The sequence below is a fragment of the Lacerta agilis genome, chromosome 3 (genome assembly GCF_009819535.1).
Source record: "Lacerta agilis isolate rLacAgi1 chromosome 3, rLacAgi1.pri, whole genome shotgun sequence".
NCBI classification, from domain to species: domain Eukaryota; kingdom Metazoa; phylum Chordata; class Lepidosauria; order Squamata; family Lacertidae; genus Lacerta; species Lacerta agilis.
Genome location: NC_046314.1, coordinates 94,236,597 through 94,262,537, shown reverse-complemented (window position 1 = coordinate 94,262,537; position 25,941 = coordinate 94,236,597). Strand labels below are relative to the sequence as shown.

The 25,941-nt window shown below is 39.3% G+C and overlaps 1 protein-coding gene across 1 annotated transcript in view; it reads right to left on the bottom strand.

Annotated features, from left to right (window-relative positions):
• Positions 1–5,564: 5,564 nt before the first annotated feature.
• Positions 5,565–25,941, bottom strand: part of NSL1 (NSL1 component of MIS12 kinetochore complex) — a 27,712-nt gene continuing 7,335 nt past the window's right edge. The window contains exons 4-6 of the mRNA XM_033144805.1: positions 24,453–24,507; positions 8,705–8,772; positions 5,565–6,958 (exon numbers count right to left, since the gene is read on the bottom strand). Of these exons, the coding sequence (XP_033000696.1) occupies positions 6,683–6,958; positions 8,705–8,772; positions 24,453–24,507 (399 nt within the window). The 3' untranslated portion in view covers positions 5,565–6,682. The remainder of the gene's footprint in view (positions 6,959–8,704; positions 8,773–24,452; positions 24,508–25,941) is intronic.

Below are 25,941 nucleotides of genomic sequence, written 5' to 3'. Positions count from 1 at the left end.
CAGCAAGTGGAAAATTGCAAGTTCCTCTTCTGTGTTTCCTGCTAATGCCTTCCTTTTATATTTTTCTAAATTATATTTTATTAAGTTTCAAATTTTTAAACATATACAGTTAAAACAAAAACACAATTTTGGCTTTTCTCTTATTTTTGTCGATTTCCCACCCCTTTCCCCATGGAGTTGTTGCTTCTCCACTTCTGCTGCACCCTATCTTTTATCTGTCAAATCATAACCGCAGAATTGCCATCTAATTACTTTTGTTGCTCATAGCTCAAATCCTGCCAGCGAGTTCATCATACTATTTATTTAAATAGTCAAAAAAAGGCATCCATTCATTTTTCTTTTTTATTTCCCCCCTCTTCTTTTTCATCCCTCTAATATTTCTTTTCTCTCTCTTCCTTTTCTGCTTTGCTCTTGCTTTTATCCTCTACTCTGGGTTAACTAGATGACACACAGATGAAGGGGATGAATGGTTGGTGAAGGACCCTGTGTGAGAGGCAGCAAAAGGAAGATTTCCCAGGGTGGGAGGCTGGGATAAGAAAGGGAAGCTCCCAGGTGAGAGCCAGGAGGGTCCACCTCTCTCCGTGTGGGATAAGAGTCCTCTCAGAGAGGACTTTGAATTTTCCTTTTTCTCTATTTGTTTAGATTAGTTGGTTTTTTATTGCAATGTATTCTGAAAAGTGTCCATAAAAAAGGGAAAATTTCAATAAAACATAAATATTAAAAAAGAAAAATTGCCAAGGGTCTTGGCAGACCACTGAATGATTAACACCCCCTTCTCTTTGTTCAGTTTATATGCCTCCCTTCATCCAAAGATCACAGGTTGCCTTATGACCCTCAAGGTCACATCCAACTCTACAATTCTATGATGCAAAGATGCAACACAGGAACCCATCTTACACCAAGATAGTGCATTTGTCCACCTAGCTAAGTATTGTGTACACTGACTGGTCTTTCCCAGCTTGGAGACGCCCAGGGATTGAAACTTTAACATGGAAAATTCACTCTCTACCACTGACCTATGACCTTTCCCCAAAGTGATGAAATAGTGTCACCTATTCTTGTTTTCCCATCTAGCCATAACTGGGTAATTCCAGAATGCCGTACTGTGTGCATGAAGCAAAGGCATAATTTTCCATTCTGTACTATATTTATTGCATGCAACACTGTTTTCTTTCTGCTGCAGTTCATTATTTTTCCAAAGCACAGTTCTCCTGCCTATTTCAGTCTTGGCAATGTACCATACTATCAAGCCCAGATGCACACTAGGATCACGCAGCTGTCTTTTTATTAGGTGTCCCTCGGAGAACTTGATGAGCTATATTAAGAAAACAGCCAGACGCCTTCTGATGCAACACCAGTTCATGCCCAAGTTAAAAATAAAAATGTTGAATGTTGTAACGTTTCAAGTAAAAGGAGATTTTAGATTTGCCTTTTACAACAATTTCCTGTAAGTTAGAAGGCAAAATAATTACACATAGCCAAGAGATAGAATTTACTTGATATAATTCACTTCAAAAATGCAACAATTATACCATTGGATCAATCCACAATGAATGTTTCCAGGAAAAAACTACTCTCTCCTTGCCTTCTTTACAAGATCCTTCAATGTAAAGGACTGGCTGGCTAAAGAGCATCAGCTGGAAAGGCAATGCCACCCCTATCAAAACTGGGACTCCTAAAGTGATAGCTTTAAAATAAAATAAAAAAACCTGAGCACAATCCTTTTCCCAAAGCAAACACTGCATTGCTTAACCTGTCAACTTTATATTTTGTTCTCCAGAAAACAAAAAAAGCTCACTCTATTCTAAGAGTCAGATCAGAAAGAATGCCCATGCCTCAGTTTACAAAAACAAGTCTTCAAATGCCACCCTGTTTACTCAGCATTGTAAATCAGACTGCGGCAGTTTTGAAGGGTGGGCTGCAATAAAGAAGGAATATTGTGTTTAAGGAAAGTGGCAAGAACTTCGTGAAATGGATTCCACCTCAAAACATGCTCATTCTGAAATACAGTATGTCTTACTGAATTCATTGAGAACTGCTTCCAAGGTGCAGCTTCTCCAGCATTTAGGTGAGGTTCCTGGGTGTATCGGCGCTAGCTTCTATGGTGTTAGGTACTATCTATAAAAAAAGTTTCGAGGTGAGCTCACTTCTTTTGGCTGAGATGGATTTAAATTGTGGCTTAGACCACAGTTTGGACCATTGGGTAGAGTTTATTTCATATGCTATGTCATGTTCCCATGGGTCTTTAATTGTGGTGAAGGAATTTGTAGTGTCTTGGAGTAATATATTGTAGATACCATTCCTTTGCTGTGTCCCTCTGCTGTCAAGAGGAGCTTTTCAAAGTTAGTCAGTGGCCTAGTGGCTGCTGCCGGGTTGTTTAAGAAGGTGATGGATCAGCCAAGGTATTAGGGTGTCCTCTAGCTTATCTTGTTTTTCCCTTACTGGTATGGGGTTACAGGTAGGTAGCCATGTTGGTCTGCCATAGTCAAAACAAAAATAAAAAAATTCCTTCCAGTAGCACCTTAGAGACCAACTAAGTCCTTTGGCATAGGGTTTGGCGGATAAATGGATATAAATTGATATCAGGAATCACAGGACAGAGAAACCAGTAGGAGAATACTTCAGTCTCCCAGGACATTCTATACAAGATCTCAAAGTAGCTGTCTTACTACAAAGGAATTTCAGAAGTAGACTGGAAAGAGAAGTTGCTGAATTGCGACTAATTACCAAACTTAAAACCATGGAGAGACCTGGTCTGAACAAAGACACTGGATTCTTATCTCATTATACACGATAGCTATCTTTAGCCATCTCACCCCTTGCCTTTTCCTGTAAGACCAATTACAGTCTTTAACAGTAGTCAACAGGTTTTCCACACCTACCAGCCACTCATCCATTCCCACCACCCTTCTGAATAATACCCCTCCCAACTCTTTCACTATATACAGTATAAGGGTCTGGTGACTTCTGTTTCAGCGTATCTGAAGAAGTCTGCATGCACACGAAAGCTCATACCAAGAACAAACTTAGTTGGTCTCTAAGGTGCTACTGGAAGGAATTTTTTATTTTGGTATGGGGTTGCCATTCTTGTGGAAGTCTGTTAGGTGGTGTAGGGCTTTGGTCTGCCCAATTCTTACTTGGATGCTTTGGGATGCATGGTGGAATAGTGCGTTGTGAGCCAGGGGGATTAGTGAGGATGGGGACTATTTTCCTGTTTTTCCTTTCCATGCTTTAAGCATAGACTGTATCAGGGCTCCCCCCCCCCCGAGGGAACTCATTTCCGGCACCTCTCAGTTGGGTACCACTGCCATTCTAAGAGAACGAGGGAGGTGTTCATGGTGAGTTCTGGCACCTGTTTTTCTAGAAAAATAGCACTGGACAGCCTGAACATGTTTAAGCATTGTGGAGGTTTCCGTTAGTTTGTTTTGGAGAAATGGGTACACTGAGGTGGGGGTGTTTCTGATTGACTCTATGTACACCCACTGGAAAGCCTACATGTAATGCAACCAATTCTTGTTCACCGTATTGACACTTTAAAGGAACTCAATATTATTAGTAGAATTATTCTCAATGGAATTTGACACCTTCTATAGAGACGACGGCTGAGATCTAAGATTAATCCAAGTGAGTTTCTGCTTGTGCAATAGGGCTTCTTCTTTCTCTCCTCTACAGCCCCTCACATATCCCATATCTGTTCTGGCAGGACCCTTTAGAGCTGATTTTGAATACATGCAAGGGGCTAGAGGGAAGAGAAACCAAAAGTCTTGTGCTGTGCAGATGGTATCATGAGATGGAACTGTTCAGGTTATAATACTAATTTTATGCACAGATGAGGGGCATCTTCATCATGTCAGAAATACTGACAAGTCATACTGCTCGTTTTCAAAATGAATGGGCACACAACTACTATTGGACCCCAAGTTGTTTTGTTTTAGGCACTTTTGGAAACAGAATCAGAATAAGTAATTATTTCTCCTAACTGCAGAAAGAGAGACAAGAACAAAGAAAAGCACCTAGACTACCAAATACAGGTCCCAAAGCAAACCACAAAAAACAATGTATTATTAATAAAATTATGGACAAGAGAAATTACTACAAGGAGGGAAATTACTACTCTTATCTGTGTAATGACAGGACTGGTCGGTACTGAAAGTATGTTTTAAACACTCAAAGTTCTTCCAAATGTAAAATGTAAAACTTCATAATGGGCGGATTTGAAACATGGCTAGGTTTTTAATATCTACTTTAAGGGATGCTTGATAAGTTTAGCTCTGATCAGCAGACCCCTATTCTCTAAAACTGTTTTGGACAGAGCTCCATTTCAAAAGAGATTTTCCATGTGGTATTGAGGGAAGAGAAACTCAAGCCAGCCACCTTGTATATGCATAACTAGTTTGCAGTTGTTTGGATCCTGACTATCCATTTCCTAATTTATAATGACAATTTCTTTATGCAAAAAAGTAGCACCAAGTCCTGCTGCGTATAGCATTTCAGATGCACTTTAATTGCAACTGTTTTGAAAACATGACTCAGAGCTGAGTTGCAAAAAAACTGGTAAAGCAAGCCAAAAATTGAGCATAAATCCAGAAATCTCATTTTGATGAATGTGGTGTACAAACAATTGTATTTTATATACAAATATACATTTTACAAAGGAGACAAGTGTACATGTTCACTGTGTAAGGCCTATTCCACTAGCACAATCTTTAAAAATAGAATTTCAAGAGCAGAGTTAAATACGTTTATAGGGTGATGTTAAGTATGCTAGACATACTTAAGAGGAAACTTATTGACATTAATGGACATATCTAACAACTACCAACCATTTAGATATCACTCCTAGTATTTTGGCCATGGTCCTTTGCTTCAGGCTGTTTAATGAATATTTTTTAAAAGAAACAGGATGGACTCCAACTAGGTCATACTTACGAGTAAACCCATTGAAATAAACATGATTAGCTTAAATCCACTGATTTTAATGAGTCTACTGATTCACCCCACAATAATTAACATTGAGGCAAGCATTTCCCCCTCATTTTCAGGGGGGAAATGTAATTCTCAGTAAACTTCGACTAGGAAAAAAGAAAACAATACCTGATAATAAAATTGATTTAGGTAATTCATAAATAAGCCTCACCAATGTAGTCTTGTTTTAAACTGTACATATATTGTTTCCAAAATGGTGGGAATTTCACAGGCGGGGAAAGCTAAGCAAGTGCTGTAATGTATTTACTAATGTACACACTGACTAAGCATTATTCTGTGGCAGAGCAAGCATGCATACAAGTCCTGTACCCCCAAATTCAAGATAGCTTTTTTACAGTTCTCCTTGAATATGCCAGATTCAGAACAAACAATTCTGTTTCAGCTCACTCCACTCCTTTCAGCGGGCAGATGCAACTCAAAAGTACATTCCCCTCTGGCTTTAGGAGATCAGCAGTCAAACTGCCCATCAAGCAAGCACCATCTGTCACCAGGCACTGTGTTTTAAAGAGACCCCTAAAAGAGGCCATCTCTTCCACTTTTTGTGAGAACGGCAAACATAGATGCAGCATGGCTCAAAATTAATTTATGAGAATTCTAGATTTATATTGTGATCTAAACACTTTCAATCTACTACATGGATTAGTAATCCGAAACCTTGTACTCTTGAGGTACAGATGAGAGCAGTACTCAAGAGACCATAAGAAGGTTAACGCCAGACATGAACACTGTCTCAAGATGTCACAATACATGCAAGCCAAGAATTCCCTTACAATTCCAAATGTTGCACATATTCCAGGTTACTTTTCAGGACAAAACACATCTGGTGGCAGACCTATGTTTTGGTACCTGCGTCGCCATTAAACATTTAAACAGTTTTGGAAGGAAGAAATGGTGGACATGCAACAGATCCTTAGTCCTTTCCTCACTTGCTATTCGTCCCCTACACAACCTTTGCCCAGCATGAATCCTCAATGCATTATTTCTGTAGCTAGGAGAAAAGCAGCTGGGAAAGGGAATGCAGAGGAGAAGCAGCAGGTGTGGAATGCTTTAAACACTCATGCCAACCTCCAAATTGGATCCTTCGCCCCATCATTTCCTAGATGTTTAGTGGTGGAGACTGATTCTGCAACCAAACACCCAGTTCAGCCTGCACCTATCTCCTGATGTTTGCAACAAACCTGTACAAGTAAGCTATACGCTGAAGCAATACTGATACACAATTGCAAACTGTTGCTGTGATCCACCAGCTTTTATGCCAAAAGACTTGGACGTTTGCAGCAGGGTTTTGTTTTTTTAGCTTTCTTCTTTGCTCCCCATGGCATGGAGTCTTCTGCTTGAACTGAGCTTTACTAGAGCACAGCTTCCTGCACGTACGCCCTGGAGATTCCTGGCCATTCAGAAGTTGTAAGCAACTCAAGATGTTGCAGCTGGATCAGTCTGCTATAATACAGCAAAGGTATAGCAGCCTCGGTTTCAAAGAACAATGCTCAAAATTAGTAAGAAATGGTCCAGCGAAGTATTCAGAGCTATATGAGAGGACCCAACAACAAAACTCTGTAACTTCCAGATAAGATCGGTTTGGTGGTATGGATTCCAGGGGACATCACTACTGATGCTTTTGCAAACCAGTCTATGTTTATGTGGACAGATTCGGGGCCAGGGGAGGCTACACAGTAGTCCCCCACAAAAAAAGTTTTCATGTATCAAGATTAATTACTCCTGTTTGAAGTGGGTAGTGTTTCTGTGGGGAATAAGATCGTCTCTTTTTTTTCAGTAGAATGGAATTACTGGTACCACTTTCTGGGGGTGCGACTTCCACTTGCAACATAAGATCTTTGACTTCAATGTCATCCGCCTTTTTCACTTCTGAGCCAGAACAGATTTCTTGATGGAATTTGCATAATCCCAAAATTGGTTGCATAGACAATGCTTTTGAGAAACCCTCTGCTTTTTCTACAAGGGATGACAGAGACTGGGGTGGGGAGAACAAAACAGGTTTTAAGTTAGTGAAAAAGGAAAAATTATGAATTGCAGTACTGCAAACTCAACAACAGTCAGATTCAAAGATTAACTCGCCCACCATGGATGCCAAAACATTCACTGATACTGATTCATAATTTCATTATTCATTTAAAAGGCTAAAAAAAAAGATATTTCACATCTTCTAGAGTTGCAAAAACGATTGCCTACTTTTATCTTTGACCCCATTACCTTAATAATGTATTTTAATTCCCACACTGCACTATACCATGGTTAAACAACAAGGTCCTGCTATAAAACTCTGCTCAAAACGTTCAAGTGTTCAAAGACAAAGGGCTTGTATCCAATGTTATTCCTACTCCAAGTAGACTCAATTACATTAATGGTATCTATTAATTTAGGCTCATTAATTTCAGTGTCTACTTTGAAAAAACCTTAGTTGGATACAATCCAAGAACATGTAAATTCCATTTCACCTCCTACAAATTACATTTCACCTACTGTTTAGTGGCAAAGAGCTAAGCCAGAAGGGAGTTAGTTTAGTTTCTATTTGTTATCCAATCTGTTATCAATACTAAATGTCCAATACATAAGAGCATACATGATTATTATTTTAGATTTAGAAGACTGAAACTGAAAACACATACTTTTTAATTTATCCCATGTAAAAATATAGGACTAGTGGCTTACTAATGATAGAGGGGATCCACAGGAGGACATAATTACCATGCAAATGAACTCACTCATAAACTTACCAGGCCAGCAATGAACATGGGGACAGTAAATCCCAAGGAGCTAAGACACCTTTAGTGTCTAGCTGAAATATTAAATGCAGCAGGGAGAACAGGACCATTTTGGAGAACTAGAAACTACTGCAGGAAATTAATAAAATAAAGTTGTCTCCCTGAAACTCAGAGAATTTTGAAGCCTTCTACCTTAGCTCAGTTGTGTCCAAATGAACAATCTTACCTTAACTAATAAAACGACAGATTTGTATATAATAATTAAAGAGATCAGTCTTATTTCCTAGGTTTCTGCTTCAGCACTGTTCTATGGCAGTGTCTGAAAATTGTGGGAATGTTTTGGGATGCAGGAGAGGATATATTGTTTAAGCTATCCTATTCCAACTTGTGTTTACAAGTTCAACAATACCAGCAGAACTAACATTCCCGTTTTAAAACACACACAGCAGATAGCTTGCTCAGGTTCGCTAAAACCTCTGTAATAAATGTCCTGGTATTTTCCCCTTTTAATCCCTCTCAAAATAAGACACTACACAGTCTTCTATAAAAGCATAAAAAGAGTTTACTTACACATTTGTTCACAAAAGGATCCTAGAAGGCAGACTTTTAGCTTAGAAAATAGTATACATGTGGAGACTATCTCCAAATGGGAGAAAGCCCCTTTGTCCGCTCTTGGCTGGAAGCCAAGAGAGCATCTTTGCCCTAACTAGATGTTGTTCTGTTGAACAGCCGATCCAAAAGAGAGAAAGATGGTGGCCAGCCTGGTGCTTTTGTTTACCTGCCCAGGTGAGGCCACACCCATCTCCAGTTCCACAGAGGAAGTCCATTCCAGCCCAGAATAAACAGCAAGTTCCGACTGGCTGTCCTAGAGTTCCCCTTCTATGTCCACTCTAGCAATGTTGTATTTGACTGCTCTCGTGTTTCACATCCCACAAAAATAAGTATAAATGCTCCCAGCTGATTGTGTCGCTCTTGCTTTTCCTTCCAGATCTCACCTTAAACAACTCTCCAGTGTCCCTGGATGCAGTTTTTGTTGAAAGCCTCAAGTCGGCCATACGAGAATCTGCAAAGAAACAAAATGATTTCATATCCTATAAAAGGGAGAGAAAATTCAATTGGCCCACAACAAAGTACAAAAAAAGGATTACAAGAGCACTATTACACGTAGTCTCCACTATTTCACATAAATTTAAAATACTTTATTTCACTGAGAAAGCATCAAAAGTTCCCAGCATGAAGGAATGGTACCGAATAGGTTTCGGGAGTGATCTTTCTACATTGGCCAGATTACCCAACAATTTAAGAGGGGGGGAAATCCATGAGCATGTACAGGATGCATCTCTAGAAACTGAGGAAACTCCTATTCACCCAGCACATAAGTAAAGAAACAATGTGATATAGTGGTTCGAGAGCTGTACTAGACCAGGGAGATTTGAGTTGAGCCATGAAGTTGACTATGTATCCTTTAGTTGGTCACAGTATCTCACCTGATACCGGTAGCTGTGAGGATACAATGGACAGAGAGAGACAGTCTGGGCTCCTTGGACAAAGAGCTGGCTTAAAATGTAAAATATAAAATATATATAAAAATGAAAGCATGCTTGTGCATGGCTATCTGTGATAAGTAACTATCATTTCCAGTTGACCAGACAGGGAAACATTACAGACTCCTCACAGTCACAAATCACAAATGACTAGCATAAGTACAATGTGGACAGGTGGGTTGATTCAAGTTTTTATGGGTTAGTAAATTATGTGGGTTTATTTACAAGATTAGGCATAATAACAAGATTAGGTTTGTTTGTTTGTTTGCTTGCTTGCTTGCTATCAGTCCTTTGGTTTTGCTTGCTATTTGAAAACCCTCCACAAAGATTCTCTGAGTCAAGCCTGTGATATTAAACTGTCATGTTATAAATCTAGGTTGCTTACTTCCTGCGTGAAATCATACTTTCTTTTCCATAAACACAAAGCTGCTGAATCCAACTCTAGTATAATCTTTATTTATCTAGTATAACCCTAACTCTTCTCACCGGCTCATATAAGATCAGCACAAATAACTAAGACTCGCACAAATAAAACAAATGGGAAGAGTTGGGGCCTGGAGAACACTTAATGTTCCCAACCCCTATAGTTATAATTCGTGGGTTGCCATCTGATTTTATTCTGATTTTAATTTAATTTTAAGCTGTATTTTAATCAATTGTTCAATTTTGTGTCTGGCCAGGGTATAAAATATTTATTTATTTATAGCTTTTAAGATTGAAAAGGGGGAAATGTTGACTGAGTTCCACTAAATGTCTACCTGCAATGCAACAGAATTGTAAAGACTGCTTCACAATTATGGTTTTCCCCCCATTACTAGAGATCATTTATAAGTGCACAATTACTACAACACATAACAGGCACAGAGGACCTAAACTCAAAACATGTACATAGGAGAAAACTGAATAATGCATAAAATAACTTGTGCCCCAGAGAGCACAACGTTTCAAATTCCTCTGTGAAATGGCCTGTTACTACTGTGCAGGTAAAGTTAACACATGAGCAAGGCAAATACAATTCTTGCAAAAGGCCCCTCACATGATTTCACTCAGGCAGAGAGGTCATGCAAGCAGGCCCCTGGGGAATCAGGTATTGGTTCCTAAGGGTATGAGCCAGGGCTAAGAGACTTATTTCTACTAGCAATGCAATTTATGCAAATCAGATTGCCCCACTCATGCCGCATTTGCAATATTGGGTCAGCTTGCCTTTTATGTGGAAAGTGTGTTTGCATCAGGAAGCCTCCTAAAGCACAGACGTGTGTTTGTAAGCTCGCTGACTTGAAGTGAACAGGTGCTGGGAACTCTGACTTACAGAGGTTCCTCAGCACATGTCCGCTGAGTGTTTACAAATGCACACTTCACACTTAATGTTGTTAATGCTGCAAACAATTTGCTGCCCAAAATGTGAATCAGCTCTGACTCATGAATACCCTTTCCCAATTCACAGAGTAACTTGCAAGAGCAGTTCTGTGAGCAAATGCTGGGCGAGGCATCCTCAAGTGGCAGAGATTGTGGTAAAGAGAAGGGGCAAGCACCACAAAACAACCCCCGAAATACAGCCATCGGCTGCAACCCAGGACACCAAGCAACAACATTTGCATTGTCAACTGGTAGACAAATGGATTTTGCGCAAACCCCTCGAAAGGGCAAATCTTTGCAGGCAACCCTAACCCTGTGCGCTTGATGCTTTTTGGATAACAGCCGCCCTGTTCAACAGAAATCAAGACGATTGCCATAATTGCAATGGGCTCTTTTCTTAAAGGCCCTCAGCTGCGTTTTGTGGATTTGGTGGACCATTTCTCTGAATCCATGAACAGGCTCATGAAAAAAAATGTTCGTGCCTCACGCCTCCCCAAGCGATTTGGCCATTTCCCAGCTAGCTTAGGGGACTGCACAGCTCGCTCAGCTGACCTCAGCAAAAACAAAAGCATGCAAGAAGTTCCAGCTCAGCCCTAGTTTTCACTTTGCGACGTTACAACTACACGCTTTCCTTTCAACAGAAACCTAGCAAGTGAAAAAATGCTAAGCCAGAAACAAAGAAGTGGAAATCCCACCTGCTGCAAAACAAGAACTTTCACTGTTGGGTCAAACTCAGTAAGAAATAAGAAATTATAAGAAATGTGGCGATTACGTTAAAAGCTTTTAAAAAAAACAACACTTGACTTTGTTGTAATAAAAAGAAAATGAAATTAGCTAGAAATGATTCCTTGAGTACTTTCCTATACATGAAAAGTGCAAACACACACAGAGTTGACACAAAGGTAACACTTCATAAGTTTCTTACGAGGAGTAAGAAACTTATGAAGAGAGTCTGCAGTCCACTAGCAGCAGTGGAGAAGGCAGACAGGAAATAATCTATGTGGGAATAGAAGCCACCCTAAGGAGCTTCTGCCTGTGAACTCTTGCTCAAAGGTACAAACATTTTCCAATAAGGAGCCAGAAAACAGCAGCAGTTACTGGAGAAGTTTGACGGACTGGCTCCATGCATCTATGAGGTTGCCACAGAGTTGGAGCGCCCTACTAGGTCAGCTCACATCTTCTGATAGTCCTCTGTAAAATGGGCAGGAGGGCAAGGATTGCATGGTTTTTGCACCCCAGAATTTATGTGGGAGAATTTATGCCTGTGATCTTCATACCTTTGCTCTAGTTACAGCAGCTTCAGCTGCCTCATAGAACACCTGCATGACACCACTACTCTTACCACCTTCAAACCCTTCATCATCTGAAACATATACCCATTCTTCATCCATTTACCCCTGCCTCTATCTCCATTGTTTTTCTCTGTCCCTCCTGCTCCCCAATAAGCTACTCCTGTACCTTGTCATTTGCATGGCATCCTCAAGGCATGTTGTACGTTACAAACTCACCCACGAGCCCCTTGAGTGAACTTATACACCTTTGGGCGCCAGGCAAAAACACTCCTTTTAAACCAGGCCTTTGGTTGATTTTTGGGACGTGGGTGGCGCTGTGCTCTAAACCACTGCGACAGGGTGAATTCCTGTTGCTCGGTCCCAGCTCCTGCCCACCTAGCAGTTTGAAAGCACGTCAAAGTGCAAGTAGATAAATAGGTACCGCTCTGGCGGGAAGGTAAACAGCATTTCCGAGCTGCAAAACACTTCCGGTTTCCCGCGACTTGCAACCGCCCGCGCGCCGTTGGGGTTCTCCAGACGCGCACTCGTTGCTGGTGGAAAAAGGGGTTCGCAAGGCTTCGCGACCTCTAAAGGGGCCGTGGAGGGCATCCAGGACCTAATAGGGAAGAGCTGCGACGTCGGTGGGGTCCCCGAAAATCGAGACTTGGAGCTCGAGAGGGACGGGACCTGGGACGCCAGGGGCAGCTCTCCCTCCGCCCAGCGAGAAAGCCTGTAGCCGGCTGCAACCAGCGGGAGAATTCCAGTCAAAGTAAGACAAGCCAAAGACGGTAAAACCCCTCTGTTGCTGGAGAAGTATACAGGGAGAGAAGCGAAGGCAAAAAAAACAAAAACCTATCTTCACTGAAGGATTAAAGGATTAAAGGATTAAAGGACTAAAGGATTAAAGGATAGGGGGTTGCTCCCCCCTCCTATTGTAGCGCTTGCCTGGCGACTGGAGGTGGGAAGCAGGAAGTGGCATCTAATTTAACTTTGGCTGAAGGAGAAAAGAATAAGTTAAGGGGTGTTACCCCCAAACGTAACTATACTTTGTGCCTAATATCCAAGGTTTTTCTGGGAAGGGGTGCTGTTTTTCATCACCTCCCCCGCTAAAAGTTTTCCTATAAATGACTCTGGTTGGCGTGGTAACTAGAATTTGCTGACTCATTGGAGTTAATGGAACTGAGACTAAAGAGAGAGGAAATGCTAGCCAGGATATGAGAATGCTGTTCTCCGCTACCGGAACCCTGAAATAGCGATACGAAGCGGTACAAAGAACTCCAGAATACGCTTTAATGAGTCTGCATGCTGTATTCTACGAAAGAGACTGGGTATGTAAGTCTATAAGTCTTTAAGTTTTTGGACTTTGTAAGTCTACAAGTTTTTGGACTCTCTGGGACAGTTGAAGAGGAGGACAAAGAAAAAGATTAAAATGGTGCCTTGATTAAATGTAACAAACTTTGTCTCGAGGAAAGACATTGAGGGACTATCCCCTGTAGAGAGTAAAGACGGATACAACGCTGCCATCTGGTGGTTGAGAGAGAAGTTACTTTGTTGCATTTATTTTTGGGGAAAGACAATGAGGGACTATTTTCTGTGGAGACTTAAGAATTAAGACAGAGACTACGTTACCAATTGGTGGATAAGAGAGTAGACACTTTGTAACACCCTCATAGGCATTTTTGAAATTAATGTAAAAACTCTCTGTCTTTATATACTCTGTACCTCATGCTAATAGAAACTGATGTGACAAAGGGTTGATAAAATTGGTGTGGGAGGAGCAGAATGTTCTAAGAGTTTTAGGAGTGAAGCAGGAGGTATCACCTGTAAAGGATAATTGATTTGTGACTGAATTGACTATATTGGGTATTTGCTCTAAGTGTAATGGGGGAACTCTCCCCTTGAGCTAGGGGCTAACGCTTTAACTCCTCCCCTATCTTTCTCTCTATATACCTCTCTTCTACTTGTACTTTTCACTCCTTATCTACTTTCTCTGTTCTCCTTGGTTTGTTTAATTATTTGAGCATTTGCTCCCTATCCTCTTTTACTCCTCTTTTTTCTATCAGAATTGTTATAATCGCTTTTTTTCCTTTTTTTTTGCTTCTCTCTTTTTCGTTCTCCTTTTTTTCTCTCTCCTTTCCTTCCTCACCTCTCTTTTACGTTCTCCCTTCTACCTATTCTTTTACCCCCTTTTTCCTTCTCTCTCTCTATTTCCTTCCCCCCCTTTTTTTCCTTTTCTTTCTATCTCTTCTCCTCTTCTTCTTTGTCCCTTCTTTGTTCTTTTTTCTCCTTTCTTCTCTTTTTTTCCTCCCTCTTTCTTTTTTTCTTCTCCTTTCCCTTCTTCTTTTGCCTTTTCTTTTTCTTTTTTCCTTTCTTCCTCTTCACTTCTGGCGCATGTCCTAATAAGTGAAAAGAACCCCTGCACTGTAAAATCAGAGGGGAATGTCTAATATTAATAAGAGGAACACGATCTCTGTGGCATCGGGAGCGGCGGCAAATACCAACAGAAGAAGTTCAACTCCAGAACTGAACTTAAATATGGAAATGAAAGAACTGATAATGGGACTGAAAAAAGATATTTCAGACCTGAAAAAGGAAATGAATGATAATGCTAAAACTATTGATCAGAAGCTGGATGGGATGGGGCTAAAGATTGATGAGAACGCTAAGATGGTCACAGAGATTACGGGAAAAATGAATGAACTGGTGATAAAAAATTTGGAGATTACCAAAACGGTCCAGGAACTGAAGGGTAAAACAATCAATCTGGAGGAAGGGGTGAGAAAGACTCAAAAGGAAAATAAGGAAAGGAAGACAGAGGTTGACAAAGTTAGGAAGGATGTAGAAGAGATGAAGGAAACCCATGAGGCAGTGCTAGATGCGATCGCTTTGATAGAGATGCACAGGAGGGAAAAAACCCTCAGGCTAAGAGCGATCCCAGAAGAGCCAAATGAACAGATAGAGGAAAAAATAACCATGGAGTTGGCCAAATGGCTTGAAATGGAAGACCTAGAGGTAGCTCAAAGTATAGAAAAGGTGTACAGAATTAGATCGAGCTACGCTAAGAAAAATAACTGGCCAGGAGATTGCTTACTCACATGTGTTACTATGGACTTGAGGGATAAGATATTACAAGTGAGTAGTAAGAAAAAACTCAGAATATCAGGCTCAGAAATCATTATCCATAAAATTGTACCACCTAGATTGCTGAGAAAACGTGACAAATACAAACCGCTCGTTGAAGCACTAAGAGAAAGATCTATAGTGCACAGGTGGGAGTTCCCGGAGGGGATCTCCTTTTACTTCAAAGGGAAGAGACGGAAATTCACTACCTGGGCAGAGGCAGACAAATTCAGAAGAACGTACAAAGATGAGTTAGGAGGTAAAAAACATCAGGGGAAGGGAGCGGAGGCTGCGGGGAAACAACAGGAGGAAGAAGAAGGTTAGCGTTGTGGACTGGGGAAAATTGTAAACTGTACATTCTAATAGAATTATAATCTTTATTTTATTTTTTCACTTTTTGTTTCTTGCGGATTTGGTCTTATACAATAAAAGTACAACCAATATCTCATTAACAAATTAATAAACAAACAAATAAAGGCGATTGAGACCCCTCAAAAACTGAACAAAAAGTTGAATATGAACTTGAAAATATTAACATGGAATGTCAATGGCTTAAATGAAAAATCCAAAAGAAATAAGATAGAGCATATATTATATAAGCAGAAACTCGATCTGATATGTCTTCAAGAAACGCACGTCGCACAACAGCATATTAGAATTTTATCTAATAAAAAATTAGGATTAGAATTTGTCTCATCAGACCAAAATAAGAAAAGAGGGGTGGTAATCTATGCGAAACCCCAACTAGAACCGGAGCTGTTGTATAAAGACACTGCAGGTAGGGTAGTAATTATTAAAATAACAATTCAAGGTGAGAAGTTGACGGTGGTAGGCATCTATGCCCCAAATGAAAAGAAGAGGGAATTTTACCAGTCCCTGGAAGAGGTACTAATGGAATACATTGGAGAAAAAATAATTTTAATGGGGGACATAAATGGGGTTGCCGCCCCGGAATGGGACAGGACGCCAAGGGTATCCAAAAAGAAACAGATAAAATTGCCAACTACTTTTTTCTCCCTAACGGAAACATTAAACCTAGAAGATGCATGGAGGAGTCAAAACCCACTCAAGAGGGAGTATACATATTTTTCCTACCCTAATAACACAGCTGGCAGAATTGATGCTATTTGGATTTCTAAAGACTTAATTAACAAAATATATAAATCAGATATCCACCCTAAAACAATATCCGATCATAGTGCGGTGATAGTTTGGTTAAAAGGAGAAAAGAAAAAAATAATAAGATGGAGGCTCAACGAAACACTATTAAAAGATGAAAAAATAGTAGAAAAAGCTAAGGCAACCCTAAAAGAATATTTTGAGCTGAATTTAAATGACGAAATGGACCTTAACATGGTATGGGATGCGGGGAAAGCAGTGGTCAGGGGTTTTTTCATTCAGCAAAGTGCCTACTTAAAAAAAGAGAAGGAAAAGAAAATTCAGGGTATAGTGGAAGAACTAAAGAAAAAAGAGAGGGAGTTATATCAAAAACCAGATGACGAGGAAATAAAAAGAGACATCAAAATATTACAGTCACAATATTCAATGGTAATTAATCAGGAGTTGGAGTGGAAAACGAAACTTATGAAACAGAAAAATTTCGAACAAGCCAATAAGCCAGGGAAACTCATGGCGTGGCAATTAAAGAAAAAGGAAGACGAAAGGATAATTAATAAAATAAAAATAGGTGACCAAATTATAATAAACCCCGAAGATATCCAAAAAAGATTTGTGGATTTCTATAAGGAACTTTATAGAGAAGGACAGGAAACTGATGAAGAAATAAAAAATTACCTAAAACAAGCCAATATACCGATAATATCAGAAGAACAAAGGAAGTGGTTAAATGGCCCTATTACAATGTTTGAAATCCAGGAAGCAATAAAGAATGCTAAAAGTGGGAAATCGCCGGGCCCAGATGGCCTTTCAGCTAGTTATTATAAATGTCTTGAAGCTATAGTGGCGATACCGCTTAAAGATATTATGAATAACATCATGAATGGAGGAAATATTCCGGAAACCTGGAGGGAAAGTTATATCACCCTAATCCCAAAGCAAGGAATGGATCATTTGAATATATCAAACTTTAGACCGATATCACTCCTCAACAACGATTATAAGCTATTTGCTTCCATTTTAGCAGAAAGAACAAAAAAAGTACTACAGAGCATCATTCATAGGGACCAAGCAGGGTTTCTCCCCGGGAGACAAATTCAAAACAATATGAGAATAATAATAAATTTGTTAGAATATTTAGATGTCAGAATTGACAAACCAGCTGCATTCATGGCAGTGGATGCAGAGAAAGCTTTCGATAACTTATCATGGAAATTTATGACATCAACGATACAACAATTGGCAATGGGGGATAAATTCTGCAATAGTATTAATGCAATCTACAAGAGACAGAAAGCTAAAATTATTATAAACGGAGATATATCACAAGAGTGTGAGATTAACAAGGGGACGAGACAAGGATGTCCGATGTCCCCATTGATCTTTATTCTGACTATGGAAATACTAAACAACCAACTTAGAAAAGAAGAAGGTATCAAAGGTATCCGATTGGGGGAGAACATCTACAAGTTAAAGGCCTTTGCGGATGATTTAATTGTGACTACAGAAGAACCAATAGGGAGCCTGGTAAAAGTTTTAGAAATTATGCAAGACTTCGGCAGAGTCTCCGGATTTAAACTGAACTACAATAAGACTAAACTATTAGTTAAAAATGTCTCGGTGGAGGACAAAAACAAAATTGAAAAGATAACGCGACTTAAAATATACGCTAAAATTAAATATCTGGGCATTTGGCTATCAAATAAAAACATAAACCTCTTTGAGGATAATTACAAAAGATGCTGGGAAGGAATCAAAAGAGACCTCATATTTTGGAACAAACTAAAATTCTCTTTTCTGGGACGGATAGCAGCAATTAAATTAAATGTATTACCTAAATTGCTCTTTTTGTATCAGACCATCCCAATAATAGGGAAAACAACACCAATAGAGGAGTGGAATAAGGAGATAACAAAATTTGTATGGGCAGGTAAGAGGTCAAGAATAAAACATAAAGTGCTTATAGATAAAAAAGAAAGGGGTGGATTTGGACTCCCCGATCTCAAAATTTATTACGAAGCCGCATGCTTTGCGTGGTTGAAAGATTGGTTTCTACTCCGAGATAATGAATTGTTAGATCTAGAAGGATTCGATCTTCGATACGGATGGCACGCATATCTACACTATGGAAAATACGCCGTTCATAAAGACTTCACAAGCCACATAATCAGAAACGCCCTATTTAAAACCTGGGAAAAATTTAAAAGATTATTGGAACCAAAAACACCAAAATGGTTATCCCCTGTAGAAGCAAAGGCACTCAAAAGAAGAAATATGAGAACTAATTGGCCTACGTACAATATGTTATTAATAGAGGATGAAGGAGAACTTAAATTGAGAAAGTACGATGAGATAAAAGATCAGTTGGGAGGATGGTTGGATTACCATCAATTATATGGAGTGTTCCAGAAAGATAAAAAAACAGGGTTTGTTAAAGAGACAACAAGGTTGGAGACAGATTTAATAAAGAATAATCATAAAGTAATTGCAAAAATGTACCAACTATTATTGGAATGGGAAGTAATGGAAGAAACTGTGAAGTCCTCTATGGTGAAATGGGCGCAAGACATTGGAAGACCGATAATGATGAGGGAGTGGGAGCACCTCTGGAGGGTCAGTATGAACTTTACGACTTCTTCAAATATAAAAGAGAACATGATGAAAATCCAACACAGGTGGTACCTCACACCCTCAAAATTGTCAAAAATTTATAAAGGAACAACTAATGTGTGCTGGAGATGTGGGGGGACTAACGGAGATCTGTTCCATATGTGGTGGGCTTGCCAGAAGATAAAAACATTCTGGAATCAGATTTATGAGGAAATTAAGAAAATGTTAGGGATCACATTCCCTAAGAAGCCTGATTCTCTCCTATTGAGCATTTTAGATAAGGAAATCCCAGTCAAATTAAGGGAGGTCTTCCTGTATGCTACAGCGGCTGCCCGAATTATAATCGCAAAGAGGTGGAAAGAACAAGAGCCACCTACATTAATAGAGTGGCATAACAAACTGCAAGAGTTCGCCGAGATGGCCCAGATAACTAACAGTTTAAGAGGGGGATCAAAGCAAAAATTTTTAGATAATTGGATGAGATATAAAATATATGTTGAAAAGTACACTAAGGGAAGGATGGCTATGCCAGCTTTTCAATAGCCTTGGTGAAAGAAAATAAGAGATTGAAGGGAAATGGGGGCACTGGTCGAGATGGTAGTGAAGTAAAGTGTTTTAGAAAGATAAGGAGATATGTTGGTACACACTCATGAGTAAGAGAGAATTTTACGTTTGGGATTGACAGGAAGTCGAGAGGGTTGAGTTTTGTGGTTGACATGGTTTTTTTTTTTTCAGGTCTAATATGCTTGTTGTTTTATTTTTTTAGGTTGTATTTGGGGGAGGGAGGGGGATGAGGGTGTTTGATTTGTTTCTCTCTTTATTTTTTCTTTGGTTTTTGTGTTCTTTCTCCCTTTGGGTGTTATGTATATATGGATTGATGAAAGGATATGTATGGCTAACATCATTTAAATTAGTGCAATTTTGTTTTTTGTAACCAGAAACGAAAGGAACAGTAACTTAACAAACTGACAACAATAAGTGACAATGTTTCTTCTTTTTTGGAAACATTTTTATTATGATTTGAAGTTGGATTGCTTGTTGTATATCTTTGTTGAACAGCCTATAAATAAAATATTTTTGGGAAAAAAAAAAAAAAAAAAAAAAAAAAAAAAAAAACAGCATTTCCGTGTGCTGCTCTGGTTTTGCCAGAAGTGGCTTAGTCATGCTGGCCACATGACCTGGAAAACCTGTCCGCGGACAAACATCGGCTCCCTTGGCCAGTAAAGTGAGATGAGCACAACCCCAGAGTCGTTCGCGACTGAACTTAACTGTCAGGGGTCCTTTACCTTTTTGGTTGATTTGATTGACATCCCAAGCGCATTTAAAATATAGGTTTTTTGAGGGGTGGGGTATTGGTTTGCTGTTTTTATTTTGCTTATGTATTTTCTGGTTTTATATTTTGATTTTATTCTGTGAACCACCCTGAGACCTCCACGTATAGGGCGGTATGTAAATTCAATCAAGCAATAAAGTAAAATAAAATTCCTTCTTCTTCTTCTCTGTTTTCAATCTGAAAAGTGGGACCACTAATGACAGGAGCTGCAGCAAGGTAGAGCAGCAGTAGGCAGACTTCAGGTTTACAATTACAGGTAGGTAGCTGTGTTGGTCTGCCATAGTCAAAACAAATACAAAAATAAAAAAAATCCTTCCAGTAGCACCTTAGAGACCAACTAATTTTGTTCTTGGTATGAGCTTTAGTGTGCATGCACAATCTGAAGAAGTGTGCATGCACACGAAAGCTCATACCAAGAACAAACTTAGTTGGTCTCTAAGGTGCTACTGGAAGGATTTTTTTATTTTTCATTTTGTTCAGGTTTACAAGATCTACTTGGTATTTTACTAGCACCCTAAGATCCACATACTTGAAGCTGGAGCAAAATTGAATAATGTAGAGCAAAACAATTTTAGTTGTGAGTACCAGAACTGAATAAATCTTCCACTGCTTCTAGACAGAAATCCACTCCTTGTTCTCTCAAGCTTTCTTCATTTTAGCAATATATAACTTAGGGTAGCGGCAGAGTGTGTGAGGGTTCATTTTGTCGCTACTATTGTTAAACAGTTGGGTGCTGGACATTCTTGCCCATCACTGCAGAGACTGAAGTACCTGTCCATCTCATCTAGAGACTGGAGTACAAGTTTATTACAAACAACTGAAGGTTGTGAACCTCTCATAGGCATCCGCATGGCCTCTTTTGAACACAGAGAACTGCATCATCTGAACTGATCTAGCCCAACAGTTCCTATATGATATAATACGCTGGACAGATTGTTACTTGATAGTACATTAAAGGTGCTTGATATTTAGTAACAGAAATACGTTCACGGCTTTCAAAACACAGGGAAATGAAAAAAGGAAATGAGAGGTAGTGAGTAATCTAAATATCTTTGGTTTCTGGCCACCAGTTACTAAACTGGGATGCATGAACATCCCAGAAACTATGCAAATAAACACTTTGCAGATAAACGCAGTGCATAATTCTGTACAATATTTTTTGTTAGTAATTTGTATTTCTGCTCTGCTAAGACACAAAGTTAAGAAGCAATCACTGCTGGGGACTCACTGCTTTTGTGATATGCAAAAAAGGACTAAAACATATTTATAGTTCTTTTCATTTTGAAAGTTATTTACAATTCTTATAAATACTCATCCTTACAATACTTTGCAAGTTAAATAATTAATATTGATTTGTTATTGGTGAGAGACAAAATGTCTTGCCTCAAGTCACCCAATGAGTCCACAGGATGAATGCACTTTGTAGGAAACCTCTGGAAACATGTGCAACTTGCTAGCACAAATGCACCCAAAGCCAGATAGGAGGAAGGGAAATCCTTTGCTGCACAAGAAGAAGCAGCTCCTCTAAGCCACAAAAAATGTCACTAGAACTCAACCCAAATTTGATGGAAAAAAACTTTATATTTGTCTAAATCCGAGGTTCTCAAAGGGTGTGTCAGGCCACAGTGGTGTGGCAGGAGTTGATGGCAAGGGTGGCAAGAAGATCCAAGGACAATCAAAGAAACATTTAAACATTTCATTGTAGTATGAATATATGACCAGAAACAGTATCCATGCCTTTATTCAACACCATTGGCTATTCTTCTACAGTTCTCCACGACTTATTGTTGTGAACAGGGATTTTCAAATCTGACAAATATGAAAGATCAGAAAAGAAAGGCTTCTTTGTGTTGATGTGGAGATGAGAGTGAGTTTGTCTCAAATTAGACCTAATCTAAATGAGATTACCCGGGGGGGGGGGGGAAACAGCTCAAGCCTCTCATGGAGTTTGTATACATATTTAAGGTACATATGTAATAAGCTTGTTTATAATTATATATTGGGAATGATTCATGTTCTTATGTAGCTGCATTGTTCTATACTTTCTGGATGCCCCATGATCATGTTATAAAGTAGTTGTGTTCTGTGTTACAAATCAAGCACTGCTAGGAGTTGTTTCTTTTTGTTTTCCAATGCATTTCTTATCAATAAAAAAAAATGGTGTGGGGCGAGCAATTTTTTATTCTCTGGCAAGAGAAAACATGTTTGAGAACCGCTGCTCTAAATTAAGAGTGTGTTTAACAAAGTGTTAATGATAATCACATGCTGGGGTGGCAGAATTCACACCATCTACTAACCAGAATTCACACACAATCTACTAACCAAGGAGATAAGATTGTAGCTCAGTGGTACCACAAGGCTTTGCATGCAATGTCCGGACATCCCAGAATCAATGCTTAGAATCCCAGATCAAGTAGCAGGTGATGGGAAAGACCTCTGCCAAAGATTCTGGACAGTTGCTGTAAGTAAGTGGACAAAGAATTTGGCCTGGCATAAGGCAGAGACTGCTATGCTCCTAGCCTGCATTCCTGTTTAGTGCCCCACTTGAAGAGTTTTGAAATGAAAAGCCGTGCCTCTGAAGAACGGCACATGGGCTAGAAAAAAGGGGCAGAATGTCTGCACTGGAACAGTAGTCAAAGTGCTCCGAAATGTCAATGGCTTGAAGAGTTGCAGCCAAATTGCTGACTGGGGCTGGTTTTAGGTGTCATACAACTCCCTTGTTACAATTGCTCCACTGGATACCAGTGTTTCTGTGCACAATTCAAAGTTGGTGTCCAGAAAGGGATGGTGCTATGATGTTTTTATTGTAATGATCTGTATGTCATATATCTATATCTATATGTATCCATACCCATCCATCCATCTATCAGTCTACACACAGAGAGATACATACATACACACACACTATACATACATACATACATACATATATATATATATATATATATATATATATATATATATATATTCTATTAATGTTTTTTAATGGTTGCTTTTTATCTATGTTTTTAGCTGTTTCTATTTTAGCTATAACCTGCCTTGAGTCCATCAAGGAAAAAGGTGAGATATACTGTATTTTTCGCTCCATAAGATGCACTTTTTTCCTCCTAAAAAGGAAGGGGAAATATCTGTGCATCTTATGGAGCGAATGGTGGTCCCTGGAGCTGAATTGCCCAGGGGCCAAAAGAGGACCATGCTTTATATTTTACAAAGAGAAAAGGGGGTGTTGAAAGGACCCCGCTCAGCAGCTGATCAGCAAGAGATCGGGAGAGAGATAAGAGTCCCGGCTCCCTTTCAGCCCCACCCTCCATTGTTGAATGTGCTGCAGAGGGAGGTTGTTTGTTTCCCCAGCGACATGTGACTGGCTGATTAGATTATCTGTCTGGAAACTGTAGAAAAGGCTCCCTTTCCTTTAGAAGCTGCAGAAATGTGAGTTGAACCCCATAAAAACGGAGCTTTTCCTCTTTGCTTTCCCCACTTTGCAAAAGGAGCTTTGCTTTTCCCCCTTTGCAAAAAAAGCTGCAAAACTTTTAGCTGATCCTCAAAAAACAGGGTTTTTCCCTTTGCAAAAAAAGCTGCAAAACTTTTAGCTGATCCTCAAAAAAACCAGGGCTTTTCCCTTTGCAAAAAAAGCTGCAAAACTTTTAGCTGATCCTCAAAAAAACCAGGGCTTTTCCCTTTGCAAAAAAAGCTGCAAAACTTTTAGCTGACCCTAAAAAAAACAACAACAGGGCTTTTAGAGGAGGAAAACCAGAAAAATATTTTTTTTTCTTGTTCCCTCCTCTAAAAACGAGGTGCGCCCTATGGAGCGAAAAATATGGTAAATAAATATTATTATAATACTAACAACAATTACCACAGCCTCTAAGGAGCTTAGCACAGTAAAAACCACAAAGAGATGGTTTCCCAAACATTTAAATAAATTAAAATATTTAAACAAAGCCACTACTGCCCACAGAGAATAAACAAGAGGCTTTAGTGACTTAATGTATATATTATGGCATTAGCTTAATGGACAAGAGTCCAAGTCAGGTGTACCAGCTAAACTGGCAGGTGCGCGCGCACACACACACACACACACACACAGGTGAAAAGAAAAAAATAAACCCCTATTGCTGTGTGTATATATGCCTGCCAGTTTAGAATAACACTTCATGCATCCAATGATATGGACTCTAGTCCGTGAAGCTTATGCCATAATAAATGTGCTATTTGCACTGTTTTTTCAGCAATAGATTAACATGGTTATCTGGAAAAGAGTGAACAGAGCAGTAAGTGTTTTAAATTGTAACTGTCAAGAATATGAAAAAGTGCAGCATTTTATATTTATTTTTGCAATGGTGACATTTTCAGGCTAGCATTAAACTATAATTTCATCATTTCAAACAATTACCTTGAGAAGGTTCTGCTTTTATCTCTTGATGATTCGCAAGAGGTCGATAGCAGCCCTGTATGAACAAATATATTATTTAAAACCTCCATCACTAAGTATTTGGTTTGCTTTGAGTTTTATTAAGCTTAGAACAGGACATCATTCATAACTGAGAGTCTGATTTTTTGTATAGAGAATTGAATTCATTCTGATAGGCATGCAGTAGGATTATCCAGTAGCATCCAGCATTCTTGTTCCAGTACAAAGAACTACCAAAAGCAGATCCATTTCCCTCATTTATCTAGGCTGCCTAAATGCTGCAATGATAATACACTTGACATTTTAATCTGAACTATCAAACAATTGCATTTTCAAATTCTAATGCAATTTAGAAGAATGACCAAACACTGCCCTCTGCTGCTAGGCTTAGGAAGTGGCACAAAAAAACTAAGTGAATGTAAGAGCAGCCTGCTGAAACAGGTCAACAGTCCTTATAGTCCAGCATCCTGTTCTCACAGTGGCCAATCAGGTGCCCATGGGAAGCCCATAAGCAGGACCTGAGAGCACGGTCACTTTCCCCACTTGTGTTTCTTGGCAAGTGGTATTCATTCAGAGGCATTCTGCCTCCAAATAAAAATCAGAGAACCAGTGCAGGCATATTTTCTGTCCCACAGATCACTTCTTGATCACCAACATTTGACGACACAGTTATGCACACTGTTTGTGCTCACAGTATAGCAGTATGATTAGAGCCTGGTGTAAGAGGCACACAGAACCTGAGCTTACAACACGTGCTGATAAAATAAAAATAAAAATACAGAGTGGAAACGGGGAAAGCAATGCTTAGCTTTTCTTTACTGAAAAGTAGCTTGCACACAGCTGGCATCTGAGAGGTTAAAATAGTTGCAGCAGGGAAACAGTAAGGAACAGAAGACACAGTGCAACTAGGATCTATCTATTCATTGTTAGGTCCATCTGGTAAACTTAAATTTGAAGGCATTTCACTAGATACATTCTTGAGAGCAACATTTAGCCAAACATGCTCACCAGTGGAAAAACTGCAGGATGGGTGCAAGGAGCAGAATCAGATACTGTGATAGTTCATAACTCCCCAATACCTTCAATTTAAGGATTCAACTCAGCACTCAGTGGCAAAGTTGCAACTAATGTTTATACACTTTGCACTTTTAAAAATTAAACTCATGATAGAAGGACTGATGTGCCCCAAAAAGATGCAGAGAAAGTGAAATTAATTGCAACCATATCCTGGACATGCTAAACCATATTTTTGGCCCTATGTGCACTACCAAAGGAAGTGTCACTTCACACTTGCTATCAGTGGAACATCATTTTTCAAGAAGCATTTAATATATTCTGGTGGTACAAAAAAAACACCTTGCATTGAAAAACCAGTTTTAAATGTATTATTCTAAAATACATTCGTAGGGCAAGTGTGCACTCAGCACAAACTTCCTCAATCCTCACAGCAATTGTTGGCATGATCTCCCTA